The sequence below is a fragment of the Phalacrocorax aristotelis genome, chromosome 6 (genome assembly GCF_949628215.1).
Source record: "Phalacrocorax aristotelis chromosome 6, bGulAri2.1, whole genome shotgun sequence".
NCBI classification, from domain to species: Eukaryota; Metazoa; Chordata; class Aves; order Suliformes; family Phalacrocoracidae; genus Phalacrocorax; species Phalacrocorax aristotelis.
In genome coordinates this window covers 34,346,275-34,359,402 of record NC_134281.1, presented here as the reverse complement: position 1 = coordinate 34,359,402, position 13,128 = coordinate 34,346,275, and the positions used below count along the sequence as shown (strand labels likewise).

General features: G+C 41.7%; 1 protein-coding gene across 4 annotated transcripts in view; it reads right to left on the bottom strand.

Annotated features, from left to right (window-relative positions):
• The window catches only part of DNM3 (dynamin 3), a 180,786-nt gene that overhangs the window by 9,034 nt on the left and 158,624 nt on the right, over positions 1-13,128 (bottom strand). For 2 of the 4 annotated variants that reach the window (XM_075097092.1, XM_075097091.1), the window contains exons 18-19: positions 11,528-11,754; positions 10,642-10,878 (exon numbers count right to left, since the gene is read on the bottom strand). In XM_075097092.1, the coding sequence (XP_074953193.1) occupies positions 10,642-10,878; positions 11,528-11,754 (464 nt within the window). Of the gene's footprint in view, positions 1-1,676; positions 1,764-10,641; positions 10,879-11,527; positions 11,755-13,128 lie in introns of those variants that run through there. The other 2 variants (XM_075097090.1, XM_075097093.1) reach the window with 2 other exon arrangements.

The following is a 13,128-nucleotide window of genomic DNA, read 5'->3' as shown; positions in this document are numbered from 1 at the left end:
GAGGGGTCATGTTTGAGTCCACAGGCAGAGCACAGCACAGGGGTTCAGCTTGGGGAAGAGACCTTGACTTCATTAGCCACCGGCACACAGCAACAATTGGCACAAGCCCAAGGTCAAGTCAAAGTGAGGGAAAGGACAAGCCCAGAAATTACCTGCCACTAGATTTCCCTCTCAAGGTGACAAGTCATTATGTGACAATTTTTACACTGGGAATAGGATTCAGACCTTCCCTTCCCCCCAGAAAAAAGAAATCTCATCCCCAAAGTCAGGAGGAGAGGCCAATCCACAGATCTCTTGCCTCTCCCCCTCCTTTATGCCTGGAGCGGTGGCTGGAAGCGCAAGTGCTCCCTGGGACAGAGGAGTGCAAGAGGCCCGGGCACCCAAGCCACCACCTTGAGACAACAGAGCTGACAACCAGCACCACGCTGCTCCTTGCAAATGCAGTCCCACCTGCCTCTCTGTTCTGGGCACCTCTGAAAAACACAGGCCTGAGGGAAGCCTAGCGTGATTTCAGCACGATTGCTTTCTGAGCAAAGGTTACATAAATGAGCCTCGTCAGAGCCTCCAAATGTGGGGTAATGCGGAGAAGACGGGCAGTAACCTGGCGAGGAGAGCAGCAGGGGGAGCTCCAGCCTGCCTCCGGACAGGAACAGGGGAAAAAGAGAAAAACAACCTCCCCCAGTCCCTGCTCCGCACTAGCTGCCATGTCAGTGAGTAAATATGTGACTAAGCCCAATTAAATGTTTAGTCTAAGGCCAGAATATGATAGTGGTAGAGACGGGGTGGACCGCATTTTCTCTGCGTTATCGGACCAACTCTGACAGCCGAGGGGTGCGTTTGCAGTGCTGAGCTGTTCCAAGGCCCCGAAAGGCGGCTCCCAATTCATAGAAAGCTCCTTCTTATAAAAATGTCACTGCTGCGGTAATTCCAGCTTGGTTATTTTCTCCAACATTTCAGCTGGGTTTTCAAGTCTTGGGGCCAAGTCCCGCTGCCTGGCCCCTTTAACAGGCTGCTCAGTCTGTTGTGGTTTTTTTAGGTTTTGGGTTTTTTGTTTTGTTTTGTTGTTTGCTTTTTTTTTTTTAAATGGAAACAGTGTTTGTAAAAGTTAGTGCTAAAGGGGCAGGGGATCATAGGTCCCCAGGGTTGAGTAAACGAGTCTGCAGAAAGAATCAGTTCTTCTAACTAGCACACATTAAGCAGACATAAAGAATTTACCAATGAAAATTGTGGACTAAGTATGTATTTAATAACTCCCTGATGTTGGTGCAGAGACTCCTCCTTTGAAGAGCTCTGTGGGGTTTTGAGTGGAGGATAACTCTCACCCCCATGCAAAAACTTTTCAAAAAAGGAAAAGTTTTACATTTATTTTTAACCTAAGCAGTACACCCCATTTTTCCAGTTTTGAAAGAACTCCGAAAAGCTTTAGCTAGGCAAATGCAGAGGAAAAGAAACTAAATAAAGCAAGTCTAGACTTAAAATTCGATCAGAAACATATGGGAGCTCTTCAGGCATTTGCCTTTTGAGAAGTGCTATCGCTCCCCACACTGAGTCCACAAAATATGCTTTCAGTAAAGCATGGCTGTAATTACCATGGGAGGCCCTGCTCAAAGAAGATGGCGTCTCTCTCAAAGCACAGCTAACATACTTCTAAATAAAAGGCTCTCATTTCCACTTACATTTTACATTCTTGTTTGCTTGTGACCACCGGAGAACACTTGTGGAAGGCATGCACATAACTATATTTTACTATATGTCCTATAGATCTGAAATTGTAAACAAAAGTCCATTATTCTCTCCCTTTTCCATGATTTGGTTTTCCTATAATGCAGCCCTCTCTGAGTACCCCAATATGTGACATCGTCTTTGCAGAATTTAATGAGAAAATATTTAAACAAAATCTCTAAGCAGCTTTAAGTCTGACCGCAGGCAAAGTTTATTTTAGGTGACAATACAAATCTGGATGTGAGGCATACAATAACTGGATAAAAGAGTGATTTACTTCAGGTGAGAAGTAAACATTTTTTCATTTGGGTGATTATTTAGAGAGACTTAAGTAGCTTGTTCTTGGGATAGTTATAATGCCTTGACTGATTTTATTTTCATATGGTTTTCTCTGTTTCAGTAAGATCCTGAGGGACCCACACAGCTTAGCCTCTATTTTTCCCGGCTCTTATATCAACCTATCTAACTTTAATATGGTACCTCTCAATCTCCATCAGCTTCTGGATTTGGAAGAAAATCCAAACCAGAAGTGAAACTAGTGTAGCTATCATGGTTGAAGAATAGAGCGAAGACATGGTTTGTGGGCCTGATTAATTAGTCTACTAGGCATACTTAAGACTCTCTCTGTCCTACAGCAGATGCAGCATGGCTACTGCAGAGTCTCCCAAACATCAACTCAGGAGAAAGGATCTTGAGTGGAAGTAGGAAAACCAAGAGGAGGAAAGGCACTTGATACCAGAGGCACAGGTCATAAGAAAAGCAGTAAAAGGACGATGACATCAAGAGGAATAAAGCAGGGATCACGGACAAGAATCATGAGGAGATGGTGATTATGGGAGAAATGAGAAGCAGCACTCAGTAGTGACAAAAGGAAAAAGTAGTTGGGGATTATCTGTCTGAGATGGTCCCTTACCCCGTCGTAATGTTCCAAGAGAGTGAAAATTTCTCAGATTTGTTTCTGTACTGAAAATGTCATTTTGTCAGACATGAAATGTCTCTAGTTAGCATGGCCACAGGATTCCTATTGGAGGGCAAGTCTGGGACAGAAGCACTGAGGCACACAGCACAGTGTTTGAAGATACACGCTAGTTCTGAAGTAGCTCTCCAGCTGAACGCATATGTATCAGGCTCCACAAATGTGTAGAGGGTGTGCTGTGACTGTACTGCCAGATACTTGCACAGCTATACATATAGCTGAACCTATTTCAAATGATCCAGCTGCACAATGTTCTGTCAATGGAAGAAGTTTTGTGTTAAGTGTAAGCAAGTTAAAGTTTTTAGATTATGCTGTTTTATCTGATGCCTATTTCTTTTAAGTGAAAGAAACAAAAGAGTAAGAGTGAATGAGAAGAATGTGTCCTTCCACTAGGCACCACTACACTGCAGCAATATAAATCTCCATTAATTCAAATGCTAATACTGTTTCAAAGTCTCAGGGTTACTGAAGCTCCCCTGTGCGTGATTTAACTTAATACAGATACTCCTTTCAGAGGCAAAGAGGTCCAAATATGATGCTCGACTAGATTAACTTATTATTTGCAACTCAAGCTATGTATTCTATATGACTATCATAAATTGATGTCTGTCACACACACACAAATATGTTTGTATGTTTATGTGGGTGTTGCATTTTCAAATTAGTCATTTCAGGGAATTAATATGTTATATAGAAAACTCAGCTTGAATAAGCAAAAAAATTAATTCAATGGAGTGACCAAGAAAGATTATTATTCTTAATAAACCATGTGTTCTTGTTTGCCCTTCAGCAGGGAACGTGTCATGTAAGCAAGCGTGCAACACATCAGTGGAGAACTGTCCCAACCCTTCAGCAACCCTAGGTCAGGATGGTCAAGATTATCAAAACTGCCCATGGAAGAAGAGAGTTAGGAGTGTTGAGTGATACATTCAGAATGCTGCTCTACCTTCTTCTGTCCACAGCAGAAAATGACAACAGAAGGGCCACAAAGTCAGCAGGAGGAACATCTCATCTTCGCATAGTAGCTCAAGTCATGTGTACTGGTCTGTGTTTAGCTGCACTGTTCAGCATCAATGCAAATCATGTACCCTGTCTTTGAACACCACATCTACTTCTGCCCACTCTGTTCTTCCTTCCTACTTACGTTTGACCTTCCTCTGCCTTTTTGACCCTCTCCTTTTACTTACCTTTGTGCAAGAAAGGGAGCAAACACCCTGGTTGTCACCTCCAGCTGGAGTTGCACCTTTTCTTGGCCATGATGACAACTGACATGATTATCAGTGTCACTGTTGTTAATGTAGCTATTGAGTGCCCCATTCACTAACGATCCAATAAAGCTTGCGGGGGACAGGAGAGTTTCAAGAAGAGCGTTTCAAGATGCCTGCAGATTCAGGAGGCTCAAGTCATCACTGCTTTCTCTCCATTTCCTGTCACGTTTTCTCTTCTAGCATAAGGAAGGCTAGAAATGTATTGCTATTCTGCCCCCTCTTTCAGACAAGGCAAGAAATTTCCTGCTTAAAATCCCTTGCTCTAATCCTGTAGAGCCTTCGCAGCAACTAATATTAAACTACTCTATTGTGAGATTAAATAATTACTGGGGACAAAATACATCTTCAGGTTCCTGTATTTCTGGCAAACAACATTTGCTTTTGTTTGACTCTACTTTCCTTTTTCAAGTTGAGAGATGCTAAAAATAAAAACCACTTCCTTCTACTAACAGTATCTTGAGAGAGAAAAGGCTAAGGAAGCAAAAAGGGAAAAAAAAAAAAAAAAAAAAAGGTTTTGCTGAAAATACCTAGCAGACTAAATTACTTATTCATTCAGTTCACCAGCTGACACTCCCAAAGCAGGCTTCAACTGTGTTTGAGGACTGCCCTCACAACATCATCTTTATCCCAGAATTACTTTCTTTCAACTCTTTTCATGTTCCTTCTTCTTCTGTCTTCCTCTCTTTTGCATCATTTTTACTTACCTTTCCCTATCATATGGGACTAGTCTGCACTACGAGTACTGACAAGCTGTTTCCCAGCCTGATCCGCTTTGCTGAACTTTCAAAGTAACTTGCAACAGTCCCAATCAAATGGATCTCTCCTAGTTTACCTCGTTTTAAAAACAATTTTTGTTGAATAAGGCAGGAGAAAGTAGCTCAGGAACAATACTAAAAATGATCAAAACTACCTGAGATACAAGAACAAACCTAAACTCCATGTAGACCAAGTGACTTACTCTTCGAATCCATTTGTTCAACTGCCATAGCATATTGCCCATCAGAAAATTCCTAGACCACTCAAGATATGAAGTGGAGATCCTGTCTCTGGCTGATCAAAGGAGATGCTGATGGGAGTTAGAGGCAGTTATAGTACCTAGCCTGCAATGTCTGACCTCCCATGAACTTTGTTTTACTTGATCTTCAGGACAGTCATCTGGAGAAGGGGTGTATGGAGGAAGGCGGTGAACAAAATCCTATTGCTAGTCTAGAAAAAAAGACATCCTTTTAGGGGCAGTAATCAGTGAAGCTCCTGGAGCAGAAGTGGAAACCTTCTTGTATCTCTCACGGCACTACAGGTCAGGCAGCTGAAGAACCAGTTCTGTGCAAATGCCATTCCAAATTTCTTGTAAGATACGTATTGCAGAATTATAATAAAACCACAAGAATTGTGTTGTGATTTTTTTTTACATGTTTTTAAAATGTGCTGTGACCTGCTTTCTGGCTGATGCCTCCAATATTTATCCTCCTTCAGAATGCTGCTGCTTTCATTCTGTCTGTTAAGACTGAAGCTGCAAGATGACCCCTGGCAAGATGACCAGTATTCCTCAACTGGTTTTGCTTGTGGCAGTATGGCTACCCTAAGTAGTGTAGCTGGTCGTTCTAATGGTTGTCACAGCCAAGCTGCTGTTACGAAAGATTACCAAATATTGCATTTTGTAGTTTGAAAAACTTTAAAAGAATATAGAAATGCAAGGAGCAGGAGACAGATTTACAAAGGTGCCAGGGAAGGGATAAGTTGGAAAGAAACCAAGACAAGACAGTGAGAAGGAAAGGAGGGAATATGTGTGGGAGACAAATGTACCAGGCAGGAAACCAAGTGAAGGGAGAAGGTGAAAGAGGAAGCAAACAGGATGGTCAAGAAAGGGACAATGAGGAAAGGGAAAGAAAAAAAAAAAAAAGAAAATAGTGATGAAGGAGCCGGTGGAGGAGGGGAAAAAGCAGAGCTCCTTTCTAAGAGATAAGGGAAAATAAATGGAGTCCTCTGCTCAAAGCAGCCAGCAGCAAAAGGAGCATATTACTAGGTGTGCATTACAACAAGAAAGGAAAATTAGACTGGTAACAAATTACACAGGGGGTCTTCCCCCAGAGCAGAAATCACAGAAAGAATAACCGATATTCTCGTAAGTCTTGTGATTTTGGAGTCCTTGGACAGGCAGAATTGGAAACATAGTGACTACAGAAGAGCAGCATCCGCTCCTGTGATAGGCTCTAGCTTTGCATCACCCATGCAGCTGAATATTCTTTTGATCAAAGATATGAAACACAGAATTAAATTAGTTCTTTAGCTTTCTTTTTCTCCTTAAATCCAGCAGGTTTTTGAAATCTCTCCAGATAACACCCTTGTCTCTTTGCTTGTATGAAACACTCCTAATTGCTGATTATACTTTTTGAATATAACCTTCACTGAAGATCCATTCAAAGAGGACAAATGGATACAATGCTACTGTTGGATGGAGATGTGCTCCTCTACTTGGGTGTTCAGATTGAGATCATCCAGCTCAGCGTGCTTTAAGGTGGGCACTTATTCATTCTGCCAGAAGTTTGATGCAATGGCTATTTGATTATTATTTATATTCCATTTAAAAAATACAGTAGTAAACTTTTAAGGCTGCAAGGTCAAACTTTGATAAGAGAGGAGGTGCCCAGGCTAAGGCAGGATAACTCTTCTGGCCTTATATGCCTATGCACTACGACAGATTAATCAGAGGATCACGTGCAATTTTTGCAAGGGATCCCCTTACCATTCAATACACAGCGTTAGACATCACATTACATATTTCCAAATAACTCTAATCTGTAAAAATCCGTCACAGAAAACTTACTTCATGGTTGATATTTGGCAGTGAAAAAGCTGAATACAGAGCCTGTCAACCAGGAAACATCAGGCAGTGATGCTTTCTGCAGTGCTTCGGGCTTTGTCTGGAATTTTCTAACTGTAATTACTGTGAAGTATAAGTATGTTTTTGTGCCAGGTTGGCAGAAATATGTAATGATGGCTTACAATGTAGATTAGTTACAAACACAACAGGTCATGTAATTAGCCTCAGCGGCATAATAAAATGTAGCTGCATAGCAACCATCACCTCTTCCATGCTGGCTGGCTGTGGGTTGAAGTAAATTGTAGGGAGACATATGAAAGAGGTGGTAGGGAGTGTATGGGACTGTTCATGCATAGCATGATGTGAATTCTCTTTCCCACTGCTTGTCTCATGTAAAGACCATCCTCAGCCCCCAAGGACTGAGCACCAGCATGGCTGAGGGTGTGAGACATGTAAATAGAGAGAGTATTTACGTTCCTGCCTGTTCGAGAGAATGGTCCAGCCCTTCAAGACCCCTGTTTAACAAGGCCCCAGGGTACCACATTACACAGGGTCACGTATGTTTTAATGGCAAAGTGAGTAACAATCTCCAGTGCTTCACTGGGAAAGCACTGAATCCATAGTAGTGTTGCAAAGCAAGACACAGAGAGAAAAGGGGAGCACCCTCCCACCCCCACTAAGACCATGGGCTCTGCTGCCAGGAGAAAAACATTTCCAGTTCAATTGTTTTCCTGTGGCAAAGCTGAGATTCGCATTCAGGACATTTAAAAGCCATAAATCAAAGCACCCACAGTAGAACTAAAATTGGTCAAGATCAGGCTTTCTGAACAGGCAGGCAAACACACATCATGGTAAGCTGAAGTGGCTCTGGTGGCTGCTTAAAACCATCTTACCAAAGCGAGTGCACAGCTGCATTTTCTTTCAAAATACTACTGCAGTCTTTTAAGAGAGAGGGGGAATAATCTAAATTCTGGCAACAGGGAACATTTCACAAATCATATATGCTTTGGCACCAAGCCCTTTAAAGCCAGGGGCCTTTACTCACAGGCTTTGCTGGGAGAGATCCACCCACCTCAAGTGGGATTAATTAAAAGAGGCATGTATCATGCAAATAGTTTCTGTTTCCTTACAGAAATATTCAGAGCACATAACCCAAAACAGCTTTAGAATCAGAGCAAAGCAAGGAAGAAAATTATTTCCTGCTCCCCTAACCCTTTTCCTTTCCCTGTACAGTAAGCAAGGAACAGTAAGAAAATGCCAAAAGTTCACAATTTCTGTACAGTTCATTTGATTAAATGCTAATAAAGTTAAGGGAATCCTTTTAAAGGCAAGGCTTGTATCTCACTATAAGGTGGCCAGTTCTTCAAACCAAATATGTGCTCAGCCACTCATTCGAAAAGGACGGTCCAAGTCTTACCCCTGAAAATGATCTTTTTATCTTAAGGCAGAACAGGAGAACCTTATATTTCTTCAGCAGGTCAGGATTTTCAGCTCCATGTGACAGTGATGGGGGCTGCAACATAAAGCTCCTTTGGAAAGCTGGATGAACTTTAAAAATACAACTTTCTTCTCAGGAAGCTAAACTATTTCCCTATTTATGAGAGATCCTGAAACTTCAAGGAATCATTGCAGAAATTCGTGGTAGATCAGTCAGAGCACAGAGCCCCAGTTCAGAAATAAGTCACAGAGAAAGCTCGTTTCCACAAGAACTCTTCCTCAAAATTTTTTTTTTTCCTCTTTAATATCTCAGGCCCATTTTCAGAGTCAATTTCCTATGATCCTGCAAAGGCTGTTATTAAAACCAGACCAAGCATAGCAGAAATTCCAGGGCTCAGAAGAAACTTTTAATAGGCACAGAAGCCAGCCACACTGTCCCCCCCCTCAGGTGATTTCCCCTTCAGCCCCTTCCCTAGGATTTCCTCTCTCCAAGTTTAGTCAGCAGGAGAAACCTGAAGTTTCAGCAAAACGGCAAACCCTGCTTTCATTCTTAAGCAGCTGAGATTTTTTTTGTGTCTGAGGCTTTACCCTAGCTAAAGCTAAAAGCTCTAAAAAAAGAGAACTAGGATCCAGTCCAGAAGATGTGTATTGCAGATATTTTTTCTACAAGAATGTCAGGCAGTCATACATTCAATTATACATCCAGCTACAGCATTTTAAAAACACTGATGTCCTTTATCAGCTACTGCTTCGCATACCACCAGCAGCAGTCACAAATTGAGTTGTTTGTGGGCTGCTTACCCATGTGTCTTTTGTGCACTAGAAAATTCCTTTCTGCTCTCCATCCCAGCCTATCACTTTAACATCAAAAAGATTATCATCAGACATGCTCTTGGCAAGCCACCTCAGGAGAGCAATGTTCATGCAAAATCACAGCCAGGCAGGACAAAGGAGACATGCTCATTTGCAAGGCAAGGTGAGAGACACCAGGGAGCTATGGTTCTCTCCAGTAGTACAACTGACAAAACACTGGACCGCATTTCTGTATCTAGTATGTAATTTATCCTCTCATGGCACAGGGGAAACACTGGGGCTAATGCGCTTCAGCTCAGTCCCAGGCTCTCCGAACAAGAGGACCCTGCTTGGTCTTCTTCCCTTTCAGTGCGAAGTTTAGTTCCCAGAAAGACCATTCTAGGTTTCTCCCCAGCAGTCCTACTGCAAGCTACGGGATGTCCACTAAGATGAAAAAGTGCATTTCATGGTTGGGCACTGTTGCAACAACGCCCTTTTCATAGCAAATGTATAAAAATACTTCATTCTTTTGATACACCTCATTTATTTATTCTTCATATTATAAAGAGTAATTATATTAGAAACACTGAGCCTCAATTTTAAGTTACTGACGACTACAACAGATCTCAGCTATTTAAAAGAAAGTTTTTCTCCAAAGGTTCCCTTCTCAATTACCATTTCTAAAATTGAAAATATGCCCTTTTTTTTTCCTATTTAACTGGCATTTTTTGCAAACTGTGACTGATTTTAATGTAACACTTAATTTATTAAAAATGGAGAAACCCCTTTTTTCCAACATTGCCTAATCTGCCGATGCCTTTCATAGTTTAGGAAGTTGACAAAGCCCTTGGAATCAGAAGCTCTCATATATATATATATAAGTGATTACGTGTATTATGTCATTGTGATAATAAATATTAAGGACATTTTATTCATAAAACTTATATAAAAAAAGCAGTTTATGCCACACAAAATTATAAAATATGCAAAGCTACTTTAAAAAGGACTGATAAATGCAAAACCCTGGGAAGGAAAGGAAACGATGTGGCGATGAAACTAATGTTCCTTAACTAATTGTTTTGTAGCACATGATCTACACTGTTAGACAACTATGGACTGTTTTCAACTGACTGTAAATTACTTGTCTTGTGGAATAAGAATCAGACTCCTATCAGTTTGTTCCACTGATTCTACAAGGATTGTTCTTGCTCTCTCCCAGAATAGCCATTAATTCCTCTGGTGAGGGCTCAGAATGGCAGAGGTGAGGAGTTGTACCCCTGCCCCTCCTCTGGTGAAGGGGTAGATTACTTCTCTCTCTGTGAACCCCTATGTGGGTACAACTCAACCAAAACAGGTGTTCTTAATATAAGAAAATCTGGTGTCTTCACATTGACTGACAGGATTTTTTTCCCCCATGAAAAAAACTTTGTCTTTTCAACAAGTCATATATGTACTAAAAATTAGATCCTCAAAATGCCTTTGACTCTCTGCAGGGAATGCCCAGTTTTGCTTTGTTACAAGACTTGCTCAACAACGGTGCTCAACTTTCTGACATAGTGCAGAATCTGTCTGTTATGCTAGAGGGAGAGAACCATGCCCACCACCAGGAAGATTAGACATCTTACCTTGGGACGCTGGGAGGAGCCCGAGTTGGCCGAGAGGGAACCTGGGGAGGTCCTCCAAGGGTTTCACCACCACTCGGAAAAGGAGGCAGTGGTCCTGGGCGGAACGGGACGGGGGGAGCCCCAGACTGAGGGCCTGGAGATGGGATTGCAGGAGCAGGTCCTCGGCCAGATAAAGGTCTGGTTGGGGGATTATTTAATGTAGGCCTCCTCTGAGTTGAGGGACTTGGAGGAGGTGATCTATTGAAATATCAGAGATTTAAGAAGTTCAGTAAGGTGGGGGTTTGGGTTTTGTTCTTCTGGTTTCATTTTTGGGGTTTTTGTTTTATTATTTTTAAAGTTTTAAACAGAAATTAAACCCTTTTTTATGCCTATTACAAATTTTTTTCTTGGCATTTTCTTTTGCTGTCAGTGTCAGAGCATCACATATATCTAAGTCTCACACTTACCTTTCCCACAGACAGAATGCCTTACGATAGTCAGAAATAAACACATGAACAAAGAGGTAAAGCTAATGGATTTTAATGTTAAGGGTTCTAATAAAGTTCTGTTAAGTGGATTTTCTAGGACATGGAGCCTGACATGCTGAAGTCTTATAACAGCTTGCAAGAAGATGCCATGTGGATACACAGCTGGGGTGACAGAAGTGGCTGCTATCTGAAGCATCAGACAAGCTGTAAATCCACTTCAAGGCAAATATCCTGTTTGGTGTTCACATACATATCCGTAGAACACATATATGTGGGAAAATGTTCTGATTTCCCTCACAAATGTCATTAAAGACCTGGAGGAGTATCTGCCCAAAAAGACAGGTAAGGGAGGGAGGTGCTGATGCTGACAATGTCTGCCTGTCCTAATTTAATTGCAATATAGATTTGAGGATCCTTACCTGCGGGCCTGCTGAAGCCAAGAGTCATCTACAGGAGGGGGTGCAGGGGTTGAGACAGTGCTAGTGCTAATATCGCCAATGATTGCTAGGGCTTCCTTTAGTGCCTGGTACATGCGGAGCATTTCATCTCGCCTCTGTACCTGCTCAGCTGACTCCTCCATTAGTGTGTTTTGATCCTCAGAAGAATACAAATGAGCCAGGAGCTCTGCGTTGATAAATTCTTTTACCTATTTCATGAGACAAAAAAACCCCAAACAAATAAACAAATGTAAAACCCCATTCAAGATACAATACTGAACAAATACAGTGTGAGATCCACAGAACCAGGAGACACACATATTTAAATTTAATCTGTTTCTCCTACTACCTTAATTGCATCAATTCCACTGGTCATGCAGTTTTTGTTAGGCCAGACCAGGGACTAAAAAATGCTGAACTCAGATTGAGCCGATGGTGCAGCAGCCTGAGGTCTAGCTGTGGCCCAAGAAAAGGCTGGCATATGCTGGGCAGAGCAGCTGGAAAAGGATGGACTGGACCTTTTAGCAGTTGCCTGCATACAGATGGGCTTAACACGATTATGAAGCCACATTCTGAGATAACAATTCACATGTAAGGATAAGATGGATTTGTGCAATCACTCCACAGTGCACCGTGGCCTTTTTTGGTGTCTGTCTTTGAAACACTGGACATGGTTGGAATTAACAGTGGTCTGTGTCTCGAAGGTGACACCTCTGTTCAACAGTTCATTTCAAACAGGCTTCCCAACAGCTCCCAGGAGTCAGCTGGCATTTTCTTCCAATTCTAAAGGGCTGAAAGGTAAATGGCAGCCATTAACAATACCATCCGATACTAAATTCCCATGGGAATGGGAATTTTCAGGCTTTATGACATCTCTTGTCAATTATTTTCTTAGCAACAATTTACCCTACTGTAGACAGTGTCTTTAATCTCCAACAACTTTGTCAGATTCTAAATATCCCATCCACACACATTCAAACTGAAGGGACAAGTCTCCAGGTAATCTAATTTACTATATTGATTTCCTGCTATACCTGCCCTGGTTATGGAAACCTGGGCCACATTAGGAGAGATAAAAAGCTAAAGGTACTCTGATTAAATAAAACTGTGGTAAATAGACTAACTGCTGACCTACTAAATCCTTGCATTTGAGACTTTCATTGCTGTTCTGATCTATTTCTCATCTGGCTTTTTGCTCTATAAAGCTTTTTTGAGCTGGAGATACTAATGATAATACATTCCCAAGATTCTGACTACATAACCTGAGCTCTGTTGGCACATGGGTTTGTGCTAGTTTAGAAACATTGATTTAAATCCTGACAGGTAGACTAAGACAAAGTTTGTGTTCAGACCAGGTCAGTGAGAACAGTCAAACTGCATGGCACACACCATGGTCACCTAGCGATGAAAAGAAGCCCAGGACAGACCTTACAGGGAAACAAAACCATATTGCCTGGGCTTGGCTGTCATTTCCCATTCACGTATGACAGGAGATGCACAAATTCTTAGCAAAGCCTGCAAAAATTTTCCATGAGTCTCATGCTGTTTTCCAGTAGATGGTACTGATCAAGAGCCAGAGTACA